The sequence below is a fragment of the Odocoileus virginianus genome, chromosome 26, assembly GCF_023699985.2.
Source record: "Odocoileus virginianus isolate 20LAN1187 ecotype Illinois chromosome 26, Ovbor_1.2, whole genome shotgun sequence".
Taxonomy (NCBI): domain Eukaryota; kingdom Metazoa; phylum Chordata; class Mammalia; order Artiodactyla; family Cervidae; genus Odocoileus; species Odocoileus virginianus.
This window is the reverse complement of record NC_069699.1, coordinates 43,674,486-43,701,269: the sequence shown is the minus strand read 5'-3', so window position 1 is coordinate 43,701,269 and position 26,784 is coordinate 43,674,486. Positions and strand designations below refer to the sequence as shown.

Below are 26,784 nucleotides of genomic sequence, written 5' to 3'. Positions count from 1 at the left end.
AGAATCTCTTGTAGTTCTTTGGAATTTCCCTGGCTGCGTACTTGTGCTCTTGTGTTTATAGCTTTCAGTTCCGCTAAAGACGTCCATGTGATGTCCTTCCTCTCTTCTGTCTGTGACTAGAAAGGAGCATTATTTAATACTTGTAAATCTTTCTTAGTCCTCAGAGCAATCAGTCAACAAATACATCCCAGGTGCTCCCTCCTCCTCCAAGTGCTGGGCTGCCTGGCCTGATGCTCAGGAGGCTTCCCCTGGACCACTTTGTATCCAGGGGACTTGGGGTGGGCTCCTGCTGAGGGGCCCCGCTCTCCATGCCCCCAAAGGCACTCAGAAGGCAACAGGGCCGGTGCTGACTGGTTCTCTGCTCTCCAGGTTGCTGTACAAAGCCATCGACTCGAACGGAGAGAATGTGGGCCCCATCTACAACTACCGCGTGGAGATCTCCATCTTCTTCATCATCTACATCATCATCGTTGCATTCTTCATGATGAACATCTTCGTGGGCTTCGTCATCGTAACATTTCAAGAACAGGGAGAGAAAGAGTATAAGAACTGTGAGCTGGACAAAAATCAGGTTAAAGTCACACACTGTTTGGGCTTCTGTCCCTTGAACTAAAGAGGACTGATTTCTCTTTTGATGGCTTTCTCCACGTGCAGATCAGGGTGCCCACCTGCTCTCTGCCCCTGGGGCTCAGGACCTGCTCAGAGCACACTGTCAGCCAATCTGAGTCATCAGTGTTGAGAGTTAGTTTCCCAGAGACAGATGAGACTGTAATTTTTAAATTTACCCCCACATGTGGGTGAGAAGCCAGAATACCTTGGCCGCCTTGTGTGGTCATGACCTACCTGTGACAGCTCAGAGTCATGCAGGGTGGTGTGGCCTGGGGACAGAGAGCACTCTTTGATACTCGCATAGTCCCTGGCGGCGCATAGCCTTGAATCTTCTCAACCTTGGGTCTGTTGATGCTGGAGGCTGGATAATTCTTTGTTGTGCTTCCTGTGCATGGTTTAGAAGCATCACTGGCCTCTACCCGCTAGATTCCAGTAGCACCTTCTGCACCACCCCCACCCCCCCTGATTCTGCACCATTTTTGGTGACAAGCAGAAATATCTTCAGACATTGTCAAATGTCCCCTGGTTGAGAACCACTGACTTAGAAGGAAGTACCCTCTCAAACCACAGGGAAAGTTGCTAACTTTAACCTTGAGACCAGGATTGCACTGGCATCACTCTCCCTTGACCCTGCACCTCGTTTTAACTAAGCTGACAGACAGGGGGGCCTTTGGCTCTGCTCACTTGATGATGTGAGACAGCTGGGAGACCGGGTCGGTCGTGTTCTCCATGAACCTGCTCTGTGACTGTGGGTGCATCCCCCCTCCTGTCTGGGTTAGCCCCCTTCTCTCTTTTAAATTGAGGACATGAACGAGTTAACTTTCAGCCCTGAAAGTAGTCTGTGAGATGGAGATTATGTTACAGGAATTTCCCCCAGGCCCTCTATCAGTAGCCATCTCTGTTTGATGACTACATAGTGAGCAAGGGTCATCTGCCAGCCCGGGCTTCCTGGGGGGAAGTGGCCGTACGCGACGAGGCTGTCTGTCTCAGGCTGCAGCCTCCCCTCCAGGGGAAACACGAGGACCGCCAGGTTTTCAGGGAGATCTCACCCTTGTCGGGTACACCTGCAGATCGTATCAGCCAGTCTGAGGGAGGCCTGGCCCAGCTCTTCACCTTCCTGACCACCGCCAAGGAAGAAGAGCATCAGGGCAGGACCCAAACAGCAGCCGAGCTCAAACTGGGTCACCACAAGGTCCCAAAGAGGCTCTGATCAGGGGTCCCAAGAGGCAGCACGTGAAGTCACGGAAGAGCCAGGCCTTGGATGGAGAGAGCCTGTCCGAAGTCAGAATCCAGAGACAGAGTCGAGAATAGGGGTCAGTGAGGACCAAGGAGCCAGGAGGGTCTGATGCTGAGCTGAAGGCTCTCGGGGCTGGAGGCTCCTCTAGGCCGGCTGCACATGGCACACTGGTAACGAACCCCATGTGAGTGCCTGGGGCAGTGCCCTGGCTGTCATCCCAGACCACGTCCTGGGGTTCTTAGATGAACTCAACGAACTCCTGAGCCTCAAAAGTTCTCAGCAGACACTCGGCTCACTCACCACTAGATGCTCAGGGTTAACACCCTCGCTCTCCTTCTGGGAGATGTCTCATGTGGGTCCCTCCTGGAGCAGCCAGGGACCACCAGTCTCAGGGAATCAGCCCAGCCCCTCTGATTCTTGAGGATTTCCTTGCCTCTCATTACTTGGCTTCTTTTCCTGGGAAGGAGAATTCCACCAGCATTGAGGAAGGGCAGGTAGAGATGGGGGTCGAAGCCTTGCATCTCTGCTTAATGCACTACAGGACCTCAGTCTTTTAATAAGTAAAATGAAAGCACACTGGCTGCTTTGCTTACCCTCCAAGGCTGCTGTGAGGAGCGGATGAGGGGATGGATCTGGGGGTCCATTGTCAGTGATGCTGAGTGGTACCCTTGGGGGTTGCTATGGCGATTTCCCATCATCCGGGGTCCTTCCCAGTAGGTGTGCACCGGCTTTTCGGGGCAGACGAGAACTGTGTCCTTTTTCCATAGACGTGCTCAGGACCCCTGTTGCTCTTTTCTGCCGTTGCAGCGTCAGTGTGTTGAATACGCCTTGAAGGCACGTCCGCTGCGGAGATACATCCCCAAAAACCCCTACCAGTACAAGTTCTGGTACGTGGTGAACTCCTCGCCTTTCGAATACATGATGTTTGTCCTCATCATGCTCAACACACTCTGCTTGGCCATGCAGGTAAAAATGGAGACAGTCACGTGGATCACATGTGGGCCTTCGGCACAGCCCCATGCCCCAGATCCTGAGGGTGGAATGCCGCCCCCTCACAAGAGGAAGGCTTTGCTTTTCTGATGAGTCTGGGCTGCAGTTTGGCCAGACTCGCATTCTGGCTAACAGTTGCCAGGGCAGGAGTTTACAGGCACTCTTTTGCATAAGAGACTGATTATGTAGACATTATGACCATCAGTGACACATCTGTGGAGCCCTAGCATGGCCTTCCAGTCTGTAAACCTTTCCTGTGGGCTCCTGTGGCCAGGGGGTGGGTGAGGACTAAAGCTCTGTCAGTGTGGAGTTGAAAAGACAGGGGTTTCAATCCCGGCTTGACTCCTCAGCCCCTGGATGATCCAGGGAAAGTTATTTACATCCCTCAGGACTGGCTTTCTTTGTTGGTAAAGTGGGAGACAGAGTTGATGCTGGATGACTTGTGTCAGGCACTTTGCTCTGGGACCGTCTCAGAGTGACATTCTATCCTCAAGTTGCTCTCAGCGTGGCAGTGGGAAACTTTCTGGTTCGTGGAGTATGGAGTCTGTGTGACCTCCGCTCCTTGTTCATGCTGGGAGCAAGAGCTGCAAGTCCTGTCAGTTGGCCACGTTGAATTACAGAGCGGGACTGACAGAGTTTCCAGCACTCACATTGCCTGATGGCGGTTGCACCAGGACAAGAGTGGCCAAGGTCTGGTTTCAGTTTCCCACTGACTGTAACGATTTGAGCAAACCAGTGTTATCTGGAAAATGACTCTAAAGACAGCCAAGGATACATTTTTTGGTCCTTTCCTTAAATTGAGGAATTCTTTATGAACAAAAAGGATCCTCTGCTGATGTAGGGAAAAGCATAAAGTCAAGATTATACTGATTTTGATTTAACATAGGCCTAAATGGCATAAAATATATATCTAATTGAATCCTACCTTTGTCCATAGACCTGTGGGTGTGTTCTGCATTGTACCTGGGTCAAGGCCCTGAATATAAACCCTGTCAGGAGAAAGGGTGGATTCCCTTTATCCTGAGCAGAGGAAATGGATGTCTTTCCCCTTCATTGTTCAGTCACCCTCATCTTGTCGAGGCCTCCTGCGCTTGTGGGGGGTCAGCCATATGCCCTCGCAGGGTCAGTGGGATCACTGGGAGAGGGTGCTAGATGGGGAGGTCACCTCCATGACCAAGTGTGGGACGGATGCTTGCTGGGGGCTGGGGAGGGCTGGGGAGGCTCCTTTGCAAATCTGGAGCAGACCCTGAGAACTGTGCCTCCGCCTCCATCCACAGCACTACGAGCAGTCCAAGATGTTTAATGATGCCATGGACATCCTGAACATGGTCTTCACCGGGGTGTTCACTGTCGAGATGGTTTTGAAAGTCATTGCATTTAAGCCTAAGGTAAGTTGCTGAAGTCACTTGTCAAGGGCTGTTGCTGAATCACCTCTGGGAACTGCTTACTTCCTGTTAGTTTTGTATTTCTGGATTATGCTGAATGGTTCTGGCTGTTAACTAGGTTATCATCTGATAAGGGCATCTATGTACGCAGGGGAAAATAAATCTGCAAAAACAAAACCTCATAAAAACAATTCTGAGAAAAAGAAAAGAGAATTAGGAATTTGCACAATAAAGATTATTTTGAAACCGGAATTTTTTGTTTCTAGAAGAGTATGCATCACACTGTCTCACAGAAACTTGCCTCCTTACTTGAGCATTGGAGACACTGCTTTCACATAACCCATCAGAGATAATTCTGCCCTGATGTTACTTTTAGATTTCCAGCATAAAAACTTCAGTTTTCTTTGTTCTTGGTCTACAGCATCTTTTTCACCTTTTATGGAAAATTCAACCAGCTGCAGACCTCTCAGAGCCATACCATCTTTCATTTGTTTAATTTAGAAAAATTTCTCTTTACTTTAAGACAAAACAAGACATGCATTTTAAACTGTGTTGGACTGCTGTGCATATTCTGTACCCTTTAGGAGGCCATGCATCCAGTCTACAGTTGTCAATGTGTGTAGTATAAGAGACAGATAGTACAGTGTGGAAAAAGATGCACAAATCTGGAAGCAGACTGGATTCAAATCCCCAAGCGAGTGACTTCACTGTTCTGTGACTCCTATTTCCTCATCCATGAAATGAGGACACGAGTAGTCCTGTTTCATAGCATTGTTTAGAGGAGTAAGAATCTCTCTGTGTGCCATGGCTTACAGGAATGCCTGGCCTCGCACACAGCCCCATGCTGTAGATATGCCAGGACTGTCACTGTGACCACTACCATTCTCCTCAGCAAGCAGTGATGTTCCGTTGTCCTAATACTCTAGACGGAGGAGCATATCCAGGCTCAACTGTGGGACATCTAACCCTCAGTTTCTTTACTAGCAAACCCTCCACCCATCCAAGTTAGAGAATGAGTTTAGTCACCCCCAGTATTTGTTCACTGGTGTGGAAAGTATCTGACAATACTGATCTAAGTGAGACCTGGATTATGAAGTGATGGTCTCACATACTCCATACTTCAGTGGGATTCTAATTCAGAACTGTTCCTTTCTTTAATGCGAATTAATTTCTATGCCATCTTTATCAGATCTTTGTGGACCAAAAAGAAAGGACACTAGTAAGTGACTGATCGGGGTGATTGCAATGGGGTCAGATTTGGCACTTCTGCATGGCCAGATGCTATTTCCTGTGACTTGTCCATATCTCCATACATACACATTTCCTCCCCTCCCGAACTCTTCTGGATTTCCTTTGAGATTTTGGTTTGTGTCCCTCTGCCCTTTCCATCTCTGAACCGTATTTGTCTGGACTGATGGAAAGGTTGCAAAGTAAGAACTTCAAAAGTACTTGATCCAGGCAACATGGAATGTACCTATGGGACATTTCCCAGATCCCCTCACCCTGACTTCCCCCCACCTGGTGATGAAGCTCCAAGAAGGCACATTTGCCCATGGCATGTGTGTGAGTCCGTGTGTGTCTGTGTGTGCACTCTCAGTGGCTGTGTCAGTGGACCGCTGATACCAATGCTGGGAGGGGAGTTCAGTGGCATGTGAACAGACTGGTGAGGACAAGGGGAAGTCAGTAGCTAATTTATAAGCAGTACTGATAGATCAGACTTTTAAAATGAGTGATTTCCGTTAGAAACTGTGCTGCTTTCTAGTTTTCCTCCACAAGGTATTTTCACAGCAGAAGACAACTTCGGATTAGAAGTGACAGAAATCTTTAAATGGCAGTAGCAGGATCTTGACACTCGAGGGGCACTGTTGCCGTATGTGTGAAGTGGATGGATTTTATGTTGTCACTGTATGTCTGGAGGAGCCAGAGAGACTCATTTCACTAAGAAGCAAAGCTCTTAAAATGCTTTCTGACTCTCCTGTCTCCTCTTTCGTGTTAGCAAACCAAGGCCGGGCCTTCCACAGAGTCCATGAGGCCCTCCTCCCCGTCAGAGGCAGTGGGACTGAGGAAGCACATTGCAAAGGCAGCCGATGGGAGAATCTCTTTAGAGGGCTGGGAACCTGGCCCAGCAGCTTCAATTCAGAAAGTCGTTGTCTTTCCCGGAATGCTGAATCACAGGGTCCTCTGAGGTCGTGTTCTCTATGGTGAGGGACACACGTTCTGGGAGAACTTTTTGGCATCTGTCAAGAGAGATGGGATTGTAGCTATTTTGTCCTAGGAATACAAAGAGTGAAGTTAGCTCAGGTGAGCCTCAGTGTAGCAGCTTGGTGGCTGGATGGGGGCCATCGTGGGGTGTGCTGGCCACTTGGTGGCCATGAAAACAGCCCTCCTGGTGGGCGTCCGGACAGCCCTTGACCCAGCTGAGTTTGCAAGTTGCCCACCATGTGGGTCCTGCCCCGGATCAGTGCTCCCACTTCACATACCTACAGGGTCCCTAGAGACTTACCCAGCCCTGGCGCTCAGGAACCAGTCAGTGAGTGCTGCGCAGAGTGCCTGCTGGCAGGTGCCATCTGGTGAAGGCAGAAGGGGTGCGGGGGGCTGGGCGGAGGTGGGTTCAGTGGGAGAGAAGTGCTTGCAGGTGGAGGGTTAGGAGTGTGGAGGTCCCAGAGCTGGAGATGGGGTGTAGTGAGGGAGGCGAGAGCCTGGGGGCTATTGTTGGAGGCTACGCTGCTGTGTGGAGCACAGCCTGAAGTGGGGTGGTGGGGTGAGAGTCCTTCCTGGAAGTGAGAAGGCATCGCAGGAGGAAGGGTTCCCACAAGTGGAGGAACCTGACTTCTTTTCTCTGCAAGGCCTGGCTGGTAAAAGGGGGCCTCTTGAGTGAGAGCACATGTAGAGGGACATGGTCTGAGGCTCTGCAAGGTGAGATCACCCAGTCTCCATAAGCAGGAAGGGCCAAGCTGGGGGGTGGAAGTAGGAACCACCTCCCGCAAAGCTGGAAGCTTCCCTGGTGGGGAGGTGGGATCCTTCCAGGGAGAGAGTTGTTTGGAGTGTGGATTCAGCGAGCATGGAAGGTGTCGAGAGGCCAGAGAGCCAGGGAGTGAGAGGGCAGAGCAAGCAGGCTGTTCAGTGGGTTGTGTCGGCTCCTCGGGGAAGACCCACCCATTGGGCATTGACCTCATGCACTTGGGGTGACGTGACTGGGGCGCCCTAGGGTTTTGAAAGATGGGCCCTGATGTGGGTAAGAACCAAGTCTCGTTCCCCTGGGCTTCCCCTCCAGTTCTCCCGAGGGGCAGCTGCTGGAATCCTCCAGTGATTCTCTTGCCCCAGGGAGGGCTTTGTCTCCTTTGTGCTTTTGGAAGCTACCTGTGTGGTGTTTGGTCCCACATGTGGTCAACTATGTTATCTGCCTCCGCCATGGGCCTTTCTTCAGGGAGCCACACTTTGTTCCCACGTTTTAGACCTCTAAGCATTTTGCTCTTGGTTCTACATTTGACCTTTGAACAACACGCGGGTTAATCCACGTATAACTTAGAGTCGCCCCTCCTTATCTGAGGTTCCCCTGCATCCGTGGATTAGTCCAACCATGGACCACGTTGTGCTGTGAGATTTACTACTGAAAAATATCTGCCTGTATGTGGACCTAAGCATTTCAAACCTGCGTTGTTCAAGGGTCAACTGTGCCTTGAAAATGCCTGATCTACACGCCAAGACACTGGAATGTGGAAACAGTCGAGTTACAGGATTTGGAGGAAGAAGAAAGTGGCTGAGCACTGTCCTGCTTCTGTGCAGAGCAGACGTGCAGCAAACACTGGGCACTTGGTTCTGTCCACCTCCCAGGACAGCATTCCCTCCCCTGGGTCCCTGCAGAGATAAGGCTGCTCAGTCAGCGCTAGTAGTTTTCCTGGAGTATATTCTGCACCTCCTAGAATGAAACCTTGATACTATCTTTTCAGTTCATAGTGAGTACATATATCTCAGTGATGTGTTTTAATGCCAAATAACAGCACTTGAGAGGAAACATGCCTCTCCTTAACTAGAACTAGGTTCATCTGTGGGCTCAGCTGTCCCGTCCAGACCTGGGTCCACAGCTCCCTTCTGGTCCCCTTCTCCCCTAGTAAGACACGTCCATGCCCAGGGCTTCGGAGGCTAGCTTGTGTCACCCCAGGCTCCCCTGCCCCACTCCCTCCTGTGTCACTCAACTGCCGAACCATCTTCTGCCTCTGGTCTCAGCCCTTTCCCTCCACCTTCTGCGCACTCGCTTGTAAACCCACAGGTGACCGTGCACCTATTGTGTGTGTGTGGCAGGGGGTGTGGGGGAGGTGTTTCTCTGTTGAGTATTCAAAGTCCTGCACCAGACACTAGCACACTTACATGTCTGCCTCATTTCTGGTCATGACTTCCCGGCCATTCCTCCTCTGCCCCCATCCCCAGCTATTAGCCTGCTGGACTTCTCCGTGGCTCATGCTTCTGTGTCTGGAAGCCCTTTGTCCACCTCGTTGTCTTTTAAGGCCTGTCTGGAATGTGGACTCCTCCATGGACAGTGTCCCCCCAGCCCAGCCAGGGTCAGCTCCCCCTGCACATGTGCTTGTGTGAGATGCTCACTGTGCATCAGTACCACCCGTGTCTCTCCCTCCATTAGCTGATGAGCAGCTGCTCAAGGTCACAGGCTTTGTGTTTGTCTCACGCGATGCCTGCTACCTGCAGGTTACTCAGAAAAGTGATGGAAAGAAGAAAAGAATGGGTGGATGAGCCTGTGAGTTCAGACTCTTGGCATAAGACACTATCTGCTCTTCCATCACAGGAGGTTTAGGCAGAGCAGAGTGACCAAATGTGAATTTGTTTTTCTTCAAGCCTCTGCTTGCCCTTTGAAAAGGCTTATGCTGGTTAGAAAGCTGTCAGTGACAGTTTCTGCCCAAAGCTGGGTCAACTCTTGGGTTGAATGCTTCCTAGGTAATCCCTGGCAGAAGTTGGTAGGTGATTCGGCTGCCTCAGTAAACCCCAAAAGGCCAGTGATTGCCTCAGCTTCTTCAATCTGCAGAGAGACTCCAGGCATCAAAAAGAGCATGGACTTGGTCTTCTCTTCTTGTTTCCACTGCAAACACCTTGCTGCTTAACCCATGCCGCACCTATGCTCTGTCCTGGCTGTGGATCCAACTCTGCTCCCAGGAGCATGTGGTTGGGCAGGAGATGACACTGATGGACAATCAGGACAGAGTTCTTAGAAACAGCAAACTTCCTGGTCCTCTGTGTTATGATTTTGAATTTCCAGAGTAAGAAGTGTTTTCGAATAATCGACGTTATTGCTTGTGAATGACTTGCTTGGTTCTTTCAAATGGGTGAGAAAGGACAAAAAATAATAAGGGCCAACTCTTACTGGGCTGCTAGGGCCTGCTGGTTCCACATGCAGGCCCCCTGGCCTCAGCATTCAGTTGTAGGAAACCCTCTTGTCACGGGCTAAGAGGAGAGAGCATGAAGGCGGTGCCGTGCTAGAAGCCCTGGCCTAACCTGCTGGTTACCAGATGCTCTGGTGACTTTGATGGGAAGGGTGGGGGCTGAGTCATAGTCACTTGACAGTGACTTTATTACAGAGGAGGCTACTAAACAGGGAAACGGGATGTGGGAAGAAGGGGAGGGCTGGCATTTTCTGCCTCCCCTGGACCCCCAGCGGAGCCACCTGGCCAGAGCCTATGGCTTCCAGGCACCTGCACCAACTCCAGCCTCCTGTCTCCTAGATTAGGGGTGTCAGTCCAGGAACCCTCTGGGATTTGAGCACGACTTACTGAGTGCAGTGGACTCTCCGGAGAGGGGGTTGATGAGGTTGCCAAAGAGTTCTGGGACCCCAAAGGTCAAGTCGCTATCAGGTTGATTCTGAGTGACTTTATACATCATAGTGGGCCGGGCTGGGCCAGCTGGAGGATAGTTCATAGGCTGATAGGAATGGTCCAGAGGTGAACACTGACCGCTCTGGAGAGACAGAGACTCCTGAGAGGAGCTCCTGAGGAATAAAGTCGAAAGCAGAGTGGGACTGAGTGTGCAGGCGGTGGGCGTGGCCTTCGCTAAGGGAGGTATCATAGCAGGACAGGGCAGGGGCTGATGGGTGCGGGATGGACAGGAAGGACAGTGGGTCTTTACTGTTCTCTGTCTCTCTCAAGGCCCAGTTGCTTCTGACAACCACGCGTTTCTAAGGCATCCTCTCTGGAGGATAGGGGAAGGCCCTGCACGTGCCCTGTGACTCTGTGTTGCTGTTAAGTCCCTAAAAAAAAGGACAGGCTCTGCCCCCGAGAGTGTGCTCTGTGGCTAGGCCGCCGGTTAGCCCGCTGTGTGTTACTGTTCGCAGTGATGTGAATAACCTGGGAACAAACATGTGTTCTCACAGTCCAGTGCAGTGCTGGCATTCCGCACTCTGCGTCATCAGCAGACTTTGTGTCCGACGTCATCCTTGGTGAGGGAAGTAGAACGTGCCTTTCCGACCTGGTGCTGCTCTCATCGCTGACCAGCACGGCTGGTTTGTTGAGGGGCACCAGTCCTGTCCTCACATGGGGGCCCCCTTCTCCTCAGTTTCGCCAGCCAAGAGCCCCGCATCATGAGAAGAGAAGCTCTAAGATGTGAGATGTGATGTTTATTGAGCAGACCCTCGTGTCAGACATGTAACGTGTACCACAGATCTCCAGAGTTGGGGCAGGCAGGCCTCTGCTTACTGGTTAGAGGCTGACAGAGGGGTCTGGGAGGTGGCAGTCCTGAGTGTGAGGAACGATGAGGGAGGCGCTGGGATTGTGGGAAGGGAGGAGAGAGGAGACGGGGGGCTGGGGTCAGAAGTCACGGCAGTTGGTTGGGAAGATTGTACATTCTTTAAGATGAAATTGCTTAAAAATCCCAAACCCTCAGGCAGTGTTAGAGCTCCCCTGTAAATGCCCCTGGGGTGACTAACAGTGATCAGGATGGGCATCTCTGCCACAGCTACTGCAAGAGCCAGCCTGTCCACCTTCTCCACAGGGGCATAAAGGGCCCGGGCTCTGCAGCGGCTCCCTCTGGGCCTGCACTTGATACCAGTTCCTGGGACCTGACCCTTCGCAGAACCGTCTCTGCTGGTCTTCTTGATCCAGCAATAAGTACACCCAGTTGTAAGCATGCTGGGCCCCTTGTTATTTAGTTCAGACTGGAATTTTTATGTCCACAACATGTTGTCTTATTGAAAAGACACAGTGGATTTTCAGGTGTTGGCCTTGCAACCAGAAGCCTCTGGGTACAGAGCTCCCACCACGCCTTCCAATGGAGGGCTTCCTGGGGACTGTCAGGAGACGACAGGCACTAATATAGCCCCTACTGTGCTGAGCCCAGAAAAGGATGCAGGGTGTGTGCCACGTGTACATGGATTTTTAAGTTACATCTTGGGAATGTTCTACCTTCCACAAGATTCAAGAACCCGAAACAATGACAATAGAGCAGAGCTGAATGACCTGGAGGATGCATGCTAATGGAAGGTGGAGGCTTTGCCACATGTCAGGCACCATCTGAGCTCAGAGCCCTGGGATGGGCAGTGGGCAGAGTAGTCAACACAGTCCTCATTCTCAGAGGGCTTACCCCAGGGTCGACCTGCAGGCACAGACCCCAGAAGATGTGATCACAGCTTCAGAGAACAAGAGAGAGTCCAAGTCCCCAGGATGGAAGCTGCAGGTGAGGAGGACCTGAAAAGAAGCCATCAGGTCATTGGCATTTGAGCTGAGCCTGAAGGAGGAAGTGGATGTGGGCAGGTAGTGTAGGGTTGGGGAGGCCAGGTTTGCAGAGGCCTCTGGAAGTGAGGAAGAACCTAGTGGGGATTTGTGGGATGGAGAGGAGCCCTCTCAGCCTGGAGGATGCAGAGGGAGGGGAAGACAGAGATGGAGAGAAAGAGGAGCCTCTGGAGGGGTTGACGCTGCTCTGGGGGACAGTGGGAGCCTCGACCATTATCACCCTCGCTCATCATCACCCTGGCTCAGTGCTCCTTCCCCGTGAGACCTTGCCTGCGCTGACCCCGCGCCCGCACCTCTGTAGCTGGACCGTGTGCATCGCCGGCCAGTCTTCCTCTAAACCTTCATGTCCCTTTGACCGAGAGCTCTGTGAGGACATCCTTACAGGACATGCCCTCTGCAGTACTTCGACTGGTGAGGAGGGGCAGGGATACTGGTTTGCTTCAAGGGCACACAAGTGAGAATGTGTGAAATGCCAATCATAGTACTCAAGTTGGGGAAAGGAAGTGGGGTGATTGGGGACCCCATGCAAGGAGTAGGAAGGCCTTCTCCTCCCTCAGCTTGGGGTTGTGACTCTGGGTGCCAGGGCAGGATCACCAAGTGCCTCCCTCTTGTCTGTCCTGCAGGTATGTGGCTTGGTCCAGTGCCTCCTAGGACCAAGATCTGCATTGTGTGTGCGTGCATGCATGCGTGTGCGTGTGTGTGTGTGTTTGCGAGCGTGTATGGACTCCTTCACACATTTAGGTGCCCTGCTCCACATCCCTCTCCACCGGTGGACAGTGTGGTCACCTCCCTTTGGCTCCTGGTTTCCGTGGGTGCCGCAGGGCCTGGGTGTGTCCCCATGTGGTCGGCATGGAGGCGTCTCCTTCCTACATGCTCATGAACGTCTGCCCCCGCCTGCTCTGTCCAGGGGTACTTTAGTGACGCCTGGAACACCTTTGACTCCCTCATCGTAATCGGCAGCATTGTAGACGTGGCCCTCAGCGAAGCCGACGTGAGTATGTGCCTGCGCGGGGCGCCTCCCGTCCTGTCTCTGTCTGCACACCCACCCCACCCTGCACTGCATCACCTGGACAAGTCACAGAGCCCGATCGCACTTGACCCAAAACCAGGAGTTTGCTAGGGAGAGTGTGGAGAAGAGGCCTTTTAGCGTAGAACTTGATCTGCAGGCCTTTTGAGACATGAATCGTCTTTGGCAGGACTGACAATGGTGCAGTAGGCAGGGCAAGACAGGCACTTGTGACTGTTTTTATTTGCTGTGTCCGAAGTGATACTCAAAATGACATATCTAGTATATTTTTATTTTAGGGCGATTTTTTAAGTAGCCAAGTGGCATCATGCTAGAATGTTCCCCTTTTATAACACTGTCCTTTTCTTCTTTTTTTCCTGTTGTGCTTCCTCTCTTCTGTGGCTTCTGACTGCTTGCCTAACAGCACTATTTCACTGATGCATGGAACACTTTTGATGCCTTAATTGTTGTTGGTAGCGTCGTTGATATTGCTATAACTGAAGTGAATGTAAGTAGCAAACTTTGTGTCCTATAAACCTAATTGTTTTCATTAAGTCTAATGTGGAAGAGACCAGAAACCCTCCCCACGCACCTCTGTACACGTTTAGAAATTCACGCACACATTTGTTCCAAGGGCTTCCTTGGTAGTTCAGGTGGAAAGAGTCTGCCTGCAATGCAGGAAACCCCAGTTCAATCCGTGGGTTGGGAAGATCCCCTGGAGAAGGGAACAGCTACCCAATCCAGTATTCTGGCCTGGAAAATTCCATGGACTGTATAGTCTGTGGGGTCGCAAAGAGTCAGACACAAGTGAGTGACTTCCACTTTTATTCCAAAAGACTATTTTCCCTCCCACCCCCATCCCCTTTCTCTGAATGACAGTGGGGAAGTAAATGTGGAATTGCCATTTTGGGATGAAAACATGATTATTAAAGACCTTCTTAAGATGCCAAGGGCTGGGAGTTAATGGTGTGGGTATGTGAGCACTGCCACCCAGTAGCTGTCTGACCTTGGCAAGGCCCCTGGCTGCTTAATGCCTCAGTTTTTCCAGCTGGAAAACAGAGTTCATCATGTGAGCCCTGGTGCCCACTGTGGTTCTGTGGAAGTACAGGAGAGAAACCGCACAGCCGTGCCCTAGGTATCCTCACCTGTACCCTGGCCTGCTGGTGACGCTGGAGAACGTCCCCGTCCTAGCTCCCCAAGTAGTGATGCAGATAGAAGGCTGCCCCAGGCCAGGCACGGGGGGGCCTGAGTGTATCAGGAGAGGGTGTCAGCGCTCCTGTATTGCGCCCAGTTGAATCCCGTGTTGGGGAGCAGTGAGGTAGCTGGAGTGACACCCTGCCACCCTTTAGGAAACATCCGAGAACCCTCCTCAAAACTCAAAGGCTCCAAAAAAGGGCAGCACCACCTCCCACCGGCCCCTCTGGGATCTGACCCATGCCTCGACCAGGAGGGCCTGTTGCGGGCAGAACCGGCCCTGCCCACCTAGTCTGGCTGCAGTGCATCAGCAGACCTCTGTGGGTGTCAAGCGTGTGTGCCCCGGTTGTGTGGCGCCCTTTGCAGGGACGGGTGGAGCATGGGGTGGGTTTCTGTGTGCTGTGTGGGGCTTCCTGCTCCACTGTGCCAGCCTGGCCCTCTGCCCCCGACGCCTGGCTGGGAACAGGTTGCCACGCTTTGCCTGGCTGACATCTGTGGGATTGTGTGGTCCATCCTGGTGCCCAGACAGCCTGTATCAAATAAGGAGAAGGAGATCTCTGTATGCCACCACTTTGGGGGCCAGGCTGATAGTGGAGTATAGAGTAGTGGACCACTGGGCCTGGGCCTCAGTTCCCTCATGGACCCACCAGGGTGAATGATGTCTGCCCTCCCTGCTTTGTAGGTACATTGCAATGATAAAGTGATAGGAGTTATTTATGAATGTACTTGCTAAAAAACCCCAAAGTGTTAGGGAGATACAGCATCATTACTTTAAATGTAGGTTTTCCTTGTAATAATAAGTGAAATGAACTGTAAGACATTACCGTGTCCTTGAGGATGTGAGTTAAGCCTTGGGACACTCAACTTCATGCCATGACCAGGTACTGAAATGTTATGTTGCTAGACTTAGGTACACAGATCCGCCAACCTCCATAAGCCTAGATGTCTATAAATTCCACTTTATGCGAAATACTCCCTGAGTCAGGTATAAAATTGCCATTCCTAATGTGTAAATTATGCTTGGTTATAAAAATAATCTGATGCTGGGAGAACAGCAGGACCCTCCTTGGGTGGCCCTGGGCTCTCTTCTCAGTTTACAACCAGACATCTGCCTGCCTAATCATCTCACCACATACAGCACTTACAGCCTCCATCAAAGGAAGCTTAGGTGAACATTCTGGAACCAGACCTTTAAGTCAGAGGTGGTCTCTAACGCAAGTGAGAATATCATGAATGATACTTTGAGCAGCTCTCCTTGGAGTGCTGTCGTGCAGGTGGTGGAGTTCATACTTAGTTTCTGTGCACCAGGATGTGGCCAGGGTTTATGCAGCAGGTGGACACCCCGACTCTCTAACGCCTGACCCCCGCTCTGGTGCACCCCAGAAGCATACGCAGCTTCCTGGCTGCCTCACCGCGTGTTGGGGCTGAGCCCACTGCACCTTCCCTCTGGTTCAGCCCTGCTCAGCGGTGTCTCGGACGTGTCCTCCTTCACCTTGCATTGGTCAGGAAAGCCACAGGTCTGTAAAAGCCCACAGACAATTTTGTAGTTAGCATTTGACTCTGGGGTGTCTGTGCAGTACAGGCTTTCATTGACATTCCATCAGGCTTTCAAAAATCACACCGGTCAACATCCTTGTGCTGTTTTTCAGCAACTGTGACCTTTCCCCTGGTCAGATGGAGCCTGACACCAAACCTCCCTGAGCCAGGAGCAGTGCCAGTTCAACACCCTGGGCCAGTAGGAGACCCTTAGGGGGCCTCAGCGTTTCTGGGCTGGGCCTCCATGTAGAAGGGATGCTCACGGCCACCTTCTCATTCACGCAGTCCTTCATCACATCTTTACTGGGCATCTGTGACCTGCAGGCCACAGCACAGAGACAAGAGAGACTAGGTGTCCTAAACCTCTGGTGACATAACTCTCCCAGTGTAACCAGTGGCTCCTCCACCCCGCCCTCTCCCACACCGATTTCTGCAGGGAAGCAGCACACAAGATTTCCCTGGTGGCCTGTCCCTTGCACTCCTGACTCAGCTGAGCATGAATATTCTTGGTCCATCGTTGGCTGTTTTTAGCTGCCATGAGTCATTTTTTGCAATGTTTAATTTGCTGTGCTCTCTCTCCCAACTTCTGTTGATCTTTTCTGTTGCCTAATTGATTTTCATGTTGGTTTTGTTTTTAGAAAATTGTAGCGGCAAGTATATATAAACATATATACGGTGAAGTCGTTAAAGCAAAAGCACTCAAAAGACTGTATTCTTGTCTTTGGCTTCCCCACCTTTGGTTTTTGCTGAATTTCACAGGAGTGCTTTGGATTGTGGTCATCTAAATTGTTTGCTGTGCCCTATTTTGTGTCTCCAGCCTGGCACCTGAGCTGGGGCCGTCTTGGTCAGTCACACTTGGCTCTGTGACAGGCCAGCATAATCACAGGAATGAATTGATCTGACCCGGAAATGAGCAATCAAGCCTGCATTTGTGTTCTTTGTGAAAACAGTTTGGATGGCCCTTTCCATTGTCCTGCTTGCATGCTCACCCAACCCTCTTCATCCTGCTCCCTCCTCCCCAGCACCCATCCAGCCACAGTCGTGGTTTGACAGCTCTCATGGACTTGTCTTCATCACAGTTGGTCATCACATCATCAAGCTGCTAAAATGTCAGATGAGGACTGGTGGGCTCATTTTTGCTTCTTCTTTGATGCCTGTTTGTTCCTTGAGTGGAGAAATGGCCCAGCCTCATATTCTCCGTAACCCCTGTCGCTGACACTGAGACTTCATCTTTATCGTTGCTGCTGGGGAGGCAGCACACGTGTTTAGAAGCCGCATCTGCATTGTTGGCCCTCAGGAGCGACAGAGGGCGCTCACTCCCAGGGACCTCAGAACTGTTGCTGCCTTGTCATGGGCCCAGGTGGACCAGGTGGCCACAGCTACCCTCAGTCTCTTGTTCTGAACCCACAGTCGGGTTGCTCAGCCCTCCGTGCTGTATGCTCACCCTTTTCCAGGGACCAGGTAGCTGGTTTCTGGAGACAGACTCAGCAATCCCCAATACAGAAGGCTTCCGTGCCAGAGGTGTTACCTGTCAGGTCAGAAGTCAGAGGCTCCCCATAGGAATTCCCCAGGATGCCTCAGGGCGACTGGTTTGCTGAGATGCTGGCTGGCTTCCTGTCTGGATTGGAAAACGGCATCCTTTCCGTTTTTTCAGGAAAAGATGAGACTTGATGCATAAATGCAGACTGCTCCGTGTGTACTTGGGGAACTCAGGGCTCATTTGACTCCTGTAGCTGCAGGGGGTTAGCCTGGAGCCTACATCTCAAGAGCCTGCTTAGGAGCCCTGTGGGAAGGGGCTTTCCAGACCCTGGTGTATAGTTTGGTCCATCCTCCTGTAGGGTTTCAGAACAAAGACTGGCATCTCAGGAAGGAGCTACCAAGGTCATCTAGCCCAGGTCCCAGGATGACACTGGAAATCCCTTGATTGAAAACTGATCATTTAGCCCTCAGTGCTGTCTGTAGAAGCTCCCTGGGGGGTGAGACCTTCCCTAGTGTCCTGGCCTCTAGGGGTATCCTGTGGTCGATCCCAGGAGTCTGGCAGAGCAGTGTCTTGCTCATGGTCCATCTATACCCTTGACCAGCTCCCTGGGTTTGTGAGCCTCCTCCATCCCTCGTAAAGAAGATGGGGATGGCCCTACTCCATTTGCATCCATCTGAGTACTGAACCCTCATCAACCCCAGAAGAACCCATTGCTTAGCTGTAACAGCCTGTGTGGGGCTTTCCTGGTGGCCCCACTCTGTGTGGCTGCTCCAGATCTAAGGGGAATGAGCTGTTGTGAGTGACAGGCTGAGTTGGAACCACCGGGAGCTTTTAAAAATACCCAAAGCTTGGGCATACTCCAGGTCCTTTAAATAAGAATCTTTGGAGTAGGACCCAGGCATCAGAGTATTAAAGATCCTCAGACAGTTCCTGTGGGTAGCCCAGGGTGAGAGCTGGCCTGCCCTTTTCATCAGGCTGGCATTTGCAGTTTAGGAAAGCCGTCCTCAGGATCCCTCAGTTTGTAAGATATTTTGGCAACTTGCGCTTTTCCCCGAGTGCTACCAGTGACATCCTCCCTGCCCAGCATAGCATGTGGGGGCCGGGGAGGGGTGTCCCAGGCTGCCCTGGCGATGCATGCAACCTGGTGTGCCGTTTGCCCTGTGCTTCCATTCTTGCATGTCATGCTGCCTTGTCCCTCCACAAATGCTCTCTCTTCCTCTTTGTTTTTTTTTTTTTTGAACAAGACTACCCATGGTTTCATGTTTGTAGCCCAAGATCTGACATACTTCAGAGACAACAGTTGAAAAAGAGATGTACACTTCAGAAGTCCATTTGGCAGCTAACTTTGCCATGTCGTCAGCGGGATGTACAAGCTGTCATTTCTGGAGCAGGCTAGGGAGGGGTCAGCCAGGTCTCTCCTGGAGAGGCTTGAGCCAGGTCATGGCCAAAACCAGTGTGGTCCCCGACCACCAGCCTTTTATTCTTTTGCAGGTCTAACACGACATTGCAAAAGTATACCACAGAGTGTTGTCTTGTGCACACTCTGGTCTCCTTGAGCACACATACACGTGCACACACCACCTCACAGTCCAGCTATGTGGGTGAGACTGGAGCCCCCTGCACATAGCCCTGAGGGAGATGGTGTGGGAAAGCAGGAGGACTTTGGTAAATGAAGACCTTCATTTGTTAAAGTCATGATTTAAAAAACCATCATCTGTCCCTTTAAGGAGATACAGTCTCTTTTGAGGTGAGATAATAGAAGGAATATTATCTATAGAAGAGCATCCCAACTGAAGCAGGGACCCCTTCCTAACCCCACCAGAACCTGTTAGTCCTGGCTTCATAATCTCATTGCTGAATTTCAGTTGTGAGGTGTCGTGCCCAAGTACCTTATATTTTATGAATTTTACAGAGCTTTAGTTTTGGTCTTAGGAGGCAGCTGTAAATAAGAGTGAGCCTTCAGAATGGAGTTTTTCCTCTCCTGGTATCTCCAGGGAGGAGAACCCATCTGATTGTTGTGTGCATCCAGGCTTGCATGCACATCCCTTATCTGTACAGACATGCCGTGCAGAGAGGCTCCCTAGAGGCCTGGAGAGCGCCCAGCCATTCATGGCCCCCCAACCAGAAGAGCCCCCTTCCTGTGCTGGCTGCCGGATAGCCCGGCCGCTTCAGCAGAGGGGACCCCACTGGAGGGAAGGCTGGCACTTCCCAACTCTTGTTCAGCCATTGTTGTTGAATTTGAAAATGCCTCCTGTTATTTGTGAGTTGGCTTACAACCTCTTTGCCTTCTCATAGTCACTTACTGAACCTCTTGATAAGTGCCAGACGCTGTGCTGGGCACTGACTGGAGTGAGGTGAGGTCCCCGCCCCTGGGGGCTCCCAGCCTGAGTGGGGAGGCAGGTGAGCACAGGGCAGTAAGGGCTGGGGTTCTGCACCCTGGGGACCGGAGCCCAGCGAGAAGCAGTGCTGAAGCAGCCCAGGGCGCGCTGGTGCTAGGCTGCTGCTTCCCAGGAGTTGTCTAGAGCAGAGCCTTCCCAGCGGGGCCGTGACAGCTTCAGGGGGTAACCAACCCCCCTCCTGTGTGCTCTGACTCAGCCCCACCCAGCTCTCTGGGTGCAGAGTGGAGTGTGAGAGGTTTGAGCACCACAGGCAGCTTCCACTCAGTTTTCCCTGCTTGGTAGAGTCATCCTGTTCCCCAGGGTTAGGAATGGTTTCCCTCAGAGCAGTTCATTCCTCAGACGCACAACCCCGACTAAGAAAATAGAATCCCACCCTGCATTTCTGTGTGCGGGGACACCTGAAGTCTTGCAGCATTATTTTCTACTGGATTTCTGTCAGCCACTTAGACCGTCACGTCCTGGGGTGTGGATTGGCAAGTAGCGTGTCCGAGCTTGCGTCAGTGGCCGCCCGCCCTCAAGTCCAGCTCCAGGCAGTGCTGTGGCATTTCCTCAGGGAGAGAGCACGTGGGTTCTCCTGAGACACAAACCACAGAATGTTTAAAAGTGGGGAGGGGCCAGTCTCCTGAACCCCAGCTTCCTTCCCAGTTCATTAATGCATTTTCAATCTTTGATTTCTTAAAGCCAACTGAAAGTGAAAATGTCCCTGTCCCAACCGCTACACCTGGGGTAAGATCAGTGACTAGTCCCCGGGGGGCTGGGCCTTTCCCTTGAGTTTATTGGGCCATGTCGAGTCCTCCACTAGTTGTTCTGTATTCTCCATGATTGGCCTTCCAGAACAGTGTCTGCAGTGGTTTGCATTCATCATCAGTGTCCAGTACTCTTGACCAGCCCAGCGTCCTCCTCTTAACACTCTAGACCACGTGGACATGCATGTGCTGTGTGGACGCAGTTTTCCAAAGCCCTGTGTTGTTAGCATGTAACTTCTCCTTTCATATCATGCTTTGTAAGGTGCAAAGGCCCTAGAAACACATCTTTAATTCTTACCTCTGCCACCTCTGTGTGCATCTGTTGCTGTTTTTCTGAAAGTGTTGCATGTTCTACTTTCCATTGGGTTTGACCTCTCCATGATAACCCTTCAGAACTCTGAAGAGAGCAATAGAATCTCCATCACCTTTTTCCGTCTTTTCCGAGTGATGCGATTGGTGAAGCTTCTCAGCAGGGGGGAAGGCATCCGGACACTGCTGTGGACTTTTATTAAGTCCTTCCAGGTAAGAGCCATGCCGAGGGCTTCTTTGTCTTTGAAGATCATGTGTAAGTCGGTGGTTGTCCCCTATCATGGTGGATCCACCCTCCCTTCTGCAGCACCACTGTGACCATCAAGGTCCGTGGAAGACATAGAACACAGAAGAGACCTGTCCAGCATTGCTTGGGAAAATCACTTAGGATGACTTGCTTAAGGAAGCAGAAGAAAGAGCAGTAAGGACCCAGAGCTGAGATCTCTGCAGCATTTCCAAGGCTGATAGAGATACGGGGCTCCATGCCCCTCTGTCCCTCCCAGGCTGCCCGGGGTGAATGCTGACATCTGAGAGAGGGAGGATCAGAGGATCGGAGGCTTCCAATCCTTGGAAGCCTCGTAAGGATGCCACAGTCCAGTCCGGTGGCTGATCTGTTGATAGATACAAAGTCAGAGACCAACTGGCCTGGGCCAGCACACCGTCCCCCATCCTGGGCTGTCCTCTGCCTGGCAGGATTGCATCGTGAAGGGCATCTAGGTAGAAGCCAAGTGCCCTTTGTCAGCAGTACTCTCCCGGCTGTGCCAAACAGAGCCCAGCTTCTCCTGTACCGTCTGGCACCCCACACCAGATGTTCCAGTCTTTCAGACTCACTCCATCGTGAAGGGCCCAGAATCTCATCCAGAGGTACACCACTTGGGGAGCTTGTAGATGCACACAAACATTAGAAAATAAGTCATGGCTCTTCATTTCTTTATCTTTTGACAGTTTTTAATTCAAAAGCTATAAATGCTCACATTAACAAATGAAGTTATCCAAAGATACACAGAGAACAACCCACCCCCACATCTCAAGTAACTGTTGTTAATATCTCAGGAGACATTTTTCCACAGTGGGCAGATTTTTAACAGGTAAAGAGGAGAAGGTGTGCATTTGGGGAAGGAGGTCAGTCCAGAAACTTGAAGGAAATTCACGAGTCCTGTTGGGGAAAATGAGGTTATGGTAGGAGCCAGGCTGCGACTCTGAGAGAGGCAGGGCCAGTGGGGGTTCCAGGCAGGTGAGCTTCGGTCCTGGAAAGGGATTAAAGCCTAGACTGTTGTTATTAATACAGAGCACCGATGTTTGTGACTGAGCTGCTATAAAGATAGAATGATTCAAGCAATAATGTCATCCGTCCTTTTTAAAAAGGTTTTGGTCACTATGGATCAATTCATGTCACCAAGTAGCGGACCGTAAAAATTGAGAAGCTGTGCCAACAAAATTCTTCAACACTTATCTAGGAGAAAATGCATGTTGGTATGGCAAGGACAGCCTGGAACTAACCCTGTGGGGCTGTTAACCAGCCCAGCTGTCACGATGGTGCAGCTACTCTGGGCCAAGCTGGCAGTCACAGACTCAGACCTGGCACAAGTCGGGAGGTTTTTTAGCCACTGGCTTTCTGATGACCTTTCTCAGATAGGAGAACAAGTGGAGGTTTTATGCATGTGAGCTTGGCCTTAACAATCTGGGCACTCCCTGGAGGCATGCTGAGCACATGGACATATTCTGTCACCTGAGATGAGGGAGAAAAGCATTTGAGGAGCCTTGGCTTAAAAGACCAGGGGTCTGTCTGACTTCACACCCGTGCTTTTATTTGATGTTCCTAAGGAGAGCCCAGGCTTGGCCACCACACAGCTAGCTCCTTTTCTTCCCTGGCCCAGCCCTCAGTTCTGCATTTCTTTCAAAAAGGGTGCATTTTAAGAAAAGTGTCTTGCTTTCTATAGCCACAGCCAGAAAGTGGTTCTTCCCTTTTGACCCAGTAATTCCACTCCTAACACTTCACTCTAAGGAAGTACTTCAGCAGACACAAGGTGATTTTGCATAAAGATGTTCCTTTGCAAAATAGCTGCTTGCCCCTGCTGCAAACACACCCACAAATGAAGGAAGCAAGCAGTTTGGAACCATTTTATCAATTACAGTAGTTTCACAAAGGAATCCAACAGTAAATTTAAGCATTATTCTGAGAGGTAACACTATTTAGGAGCAGGACGCACTGTTGATGACCGTGGCCAGCACATCACGCCTGCAGCTTCGTAATCCAAGGTGTGTGGGCTGGTGTCCTCAGGGCTGAAGCTGTGCTGTTCTGCTGGGGTTTAAAAGCTCTTCATCACTACTGATGTCCTTTCCGTATAGCATGGGAAAGAATAGAGGGTGTACTCTATGTGGGCCTTCAGTTTCTCCCCTCCCCGCCCCCCGAGCCATAGGTGCCAGGGGGCAGGAGGCTCATGCTGACCCAAATGCTTCCTGTCTTCCAGGCGCTCCCATATGTCGCCCTTCTCATCGCCATGCTGTTCTTCATCTACGCGGTCATCGGCATGCAGGTACGCTCCAGCACCTCTCCCCTGGATCTCTTTGCTGCATTGCCCCAGCATGCTGCTCTTGGGACAGGTGGACTGGAAAGGCAGGTCATGGTTTTTGAGCCAGGCTTGGCTGCTAAAGAGCAATAAAGTTGAGAAAGACTTGGCCCTGCAGGAGAGGGCTTGTACCAGCGAGAGCCCCAGGCTTAGAAGGGCGTGAGGAGGTTAGAACATGTCAGGGGAAGCTGGGTTTAGGGCACTCCCCACCCCCGATCTGTGTCTGAGGAGAGCCAACTGGTGGAGAAAACCCACAGTTGAGTGTAGCCACGGCGAGCGCAGTACTGAAAGAAGCCATAATTGTCCTGTTTTCTGCACCACCGTTGCTAAGAGGATACTGAGTGATACTAAAGTCTGTTTATCATCTGAAAGCATTTCAGATGCTGGGGCTGAAGTGAACCATTATCTTGCCTCAGAAGCGCCCTTCTAAAAAGAAGCATGGAAGCAAGCCCTTCTGTGACCTGGGGCCTGCTCTCCAGCCCCTCTTGAGGTGTGAAGAGGGGATAGGAGCTCACTAACTGAGACCTAACATGAAGTGGCCGGGTTGGGGGCAGAGCCTCTGTGGGGAGAGGGAGGTGGAGGAGTCTGTGGTCCTGGACACCCCCACCCTGGGATCTCTCTGCCCTGCTGTCCACTGATTCAGGTCAGGGAGTGCTGTGATGAGAAGGAGGAGAAGTATTCCAGTAGCAGAGAGTGGGGGTCCCTACTTTTGTATTCTTAAAGCAGAGAAGCACGTGCAAGTCACCAGGACTCACCAGGGGTTTTACTTGTTTGTTTATTTTTAATTGAGGGATAATTGCTTTACAATCTTGGTTTGATTCCTGCCATACATCAACACGAATTAGTCATAGCTGTACACGTGCCCCCTCCCTCTTGAGCCTCCCTCCCACATCCCACCCTTTCCCACCGCTCTAGGTTGTGACAGAGCCCCGGTTTGAGGTCCCTGAGTCATACGGCAAATTCCCGTTGGCTGTCTGTTTTACGTATGGTAGTGTATATGCTTCCATGCTACTCTCTGCGTTCATCTCGCCCACTCCTTCCTCCACCACCACCGCCCCCCCTCCCCCGCCGCCCTTGTCCATAAGTCTGTTCTCTGGGTCTGCGTCTTCATTGTTGCCCTGCAAATAGGTTCATCAGTTCCACCTTTCTAGATTCCATATCACCAGGGGTTTTGGATGAAGAGTCAGTGTTTGAGCCCCTGTATGTCAGTGGCTTTTGGTGCTCTGGGCCCCGGAAGGTCTTTTATGTCGTCACGTCCTCGTGTAAAACTTAAGTGTCACAGAGAACTGCAAACCACATCACACATACCGCCCCATGTTCACGGAAGAATCTTTGCTGGGCATCAGGCTCTTCCTAAATGTCAGTCGGCTTCTATAATCTCTGTGAGTGACGCACTCAGTAACTTTTCCCGGCCCTTACAGCAAAGCCCAGCAGCCCCCCATGCCTGTCTTCGGTCTGTCTGTCACACTCACTTTGGCTTCATTTCCGGGAGTGCCCAGGCCATGTTGCTTCTGCTCCTTTGCAGGCCGTGCTCCCTCTGCCTGGAGCCCTTTGCCCTCCTTGCCGCCTGACTGGCTTCTCCTTACCCTTCAGTCCAGTCCTTGACCTCACTCATCCTGGAGGCCTTCCCTGGCCCCAGCCCCCAGCCTCGGGGATCCCGTGGGGCTGGACCAGCCGAACTCCCATTGGGAGGGCTGCCTGTCTGGTTATTTTTGCATCGCTTCCCCAGGGTGGGAACTTGCTGAGCTGAGGATGTGCCCAGTGGTTAGAACAGAGCCCAGCACATCTCAGTGGGATGAATCAAGTGCCAGGCATTTTGGGTATTGACCGAAACTTGAGTTCTAAATTTACATGTGGGGGGCTTTTTTTTTTTTTTTCTCTATATGATTAAAATTTTTTCTTTTTCCCCTAACAATTTCTGTCTCTAGATGTTTGGGAAAGTGGCCATGAGAGATAACAACCAGATCAACAGGAACAACAATTTCCAGACCTTTCCCCAGGCGGTGCTGCTCCTCTTCAGGTGAGGCCAGTCCCAAGCAGGTGTCTCTGGCTTTGGGCTCCCGAGCAAAACAGGACCCGGGTTCTTAAAGCAGTTGGGTCCTAGGGGTTTTGTGTATTTGTTTTGTATTCTTACAGGGACATGGTAGCATTTTAGTCACACAGGAAGTTTGCTGGCTTTTGGTCATTCACATTGTGATTGGCTTACGGTTTTCCACTTGGGAGTGGACGAGTAGGTCTCCTGAGCCACTGGGGTGGTATGAAGTGTGTGCTCACACATGGGCGCATGCACTCAAACAACCAGGAAAATGAAAATTTAGCAGGAACATGGAGGCCTTTTGCACAGTTAGTGGGGAGCGTTGTGAGAGGCACAATCTCAAGCTGCATGGGATTGTTTTTAACTCTTTTTAATAACTTTGTAAACAGAGTGTCTTGAAGTGTGAGAACTTCTAGAAACCATACAGGTAATTCCTATCGACTCTAGTGACTGGAGAGCAAGTTCTTTGTAAGTTAGTTTCCAGTTCTTTTCTTTCAACAGAATTGAACACGGGAATCTAATCAAGCTGTCAGATGTTAGGTTGCTAAAAATAATAATCATTTGAAAATTATAGTGTAAGTGTTTAAAAGAGAGAAGACAACAAAACAAACATCCCTTTATACAGAAAGAATTGATGTGCTTGTATCCAATGGTTGATGCTTATCAAAGGGAGTTGCGGCAGGTCCTCCGCTTACTGATTGATACAAGTTGCATTTGAAAATAAATAGGATTTTCTTTTTTTTTTTTAATTTTTAAAAGGAATTCTAATATATTTTTTTCAGTTTTATTTATTTTTTTACTTTACAATATTGTATTGGTTTTGCCATACATTGACATGAATCCACCATGGGTGTACATGTGTTCCCCTTCCTGAACCCCCCTCCCACCTCCCTCCCCATCCCATCCCTCTGGGTCATCCCAGTGCACCAGCCCTGAGCACCTTGTATCATGCATCGAACCTGGACTGGTGATTCATTTCACATGTGATAATTTACATGTTTCAGTGCCATTCTCCCATATCATCCCACCCTTGCCCTCTCCCACAGAGTCCAAAAGATGTTCTATACATCTGTGTCTCTTTTGCAAAAAAAAAGAAAAAAGAAATAGAATTTTCAGTTTAGGAATTTTGACTAAATCAAGCTGCCTTCCTCCCAAATTACTTAGGTTTTGATCTTACTGAAAAATATTTTTTCTTAAAATTTCTTGAAGGTCTAAGCCTTATACGCCTTCTTTCTTTCTTTGCTTGATCCGAAAAAGGTGTGCGACGGGGGAGGCCTGGCAGGAAATCATGCTAGCCTGCCTCCCGGGGAAGCAGTGCGACCCCGACTCGGATTACAACCCTGGGGAGGAATACACGTGTGGGAGCAACTTCGCCATCGTTTATTTCATCAGTTTTTACATGCTCTGTGCATTTCTGGTAAGTGATCAGAACTGCCTCACACACCCCTGCACTCCTCTCATAGACAGATATTCATGTAGCATTGGGGATTCGGACCAATGATATTGCCCCATCAAATAGCTGTGGGGTATCTTATGCTGATGAGCACTCAGACTCTACTGG

The 26,784-nt window shown here is 50.9% G+C and overlaps 1 protein-coding gene across 18 annotated transcripts in view; it reads left to right on the top strand.

The window, feature by feature from the left end:
* Positions 1-26,784, top strand: part of CACNA1D (calcium voltage-gated channel subunit alpha1 D) — a 336,899-nt gene that overhangs the window by 274,710 nt on the left and 35,405 nt on the right. For 9 of the 18 annotated variants that reach the window (XM_070455907.1, XM_070455904.1, XM_070455905.1 and 6 more), the window contains 9 exons: positions 370-571; positions 2,654-2,812; positions 4,114-4,224; positions 13,379-13,462; positions 20,245-20,289; positions 20,703-20,831; positions 23,090-23,155; positions 25,117-25,208; positions 26,481-26,640. In XM_070455907.1, coding sequence (XP_070312008.1) covers positions 370-571; positions 2,654-2,812; positions 4,114-4,224; positions 13,379-13,462; positions 20,245-20,289; positions 20,703-20,831; positions 23,090-23,155; positions 25,117-25,208; positions 26,481-26,640 — 1,048 coding nt within the window. Of the gene's footprint in view, positions 1-369; positions 572-2,653; positions 2,813-4,113; positions 4,225-12,855; positions 12,940-13,378; positions 13,463-20,244; positions 20,290-20,702; positions 20,832-23,089; positions 23,156-25,116; positions 25,209-26,480; positions 26,641-26,784 lie in introns of all 18 variants that reach the window. The other 9 variants (XM_020885971.2, XM_070455906.1, XM_020885972.2 and 6 more) reach the window with 3 other exon arrangements.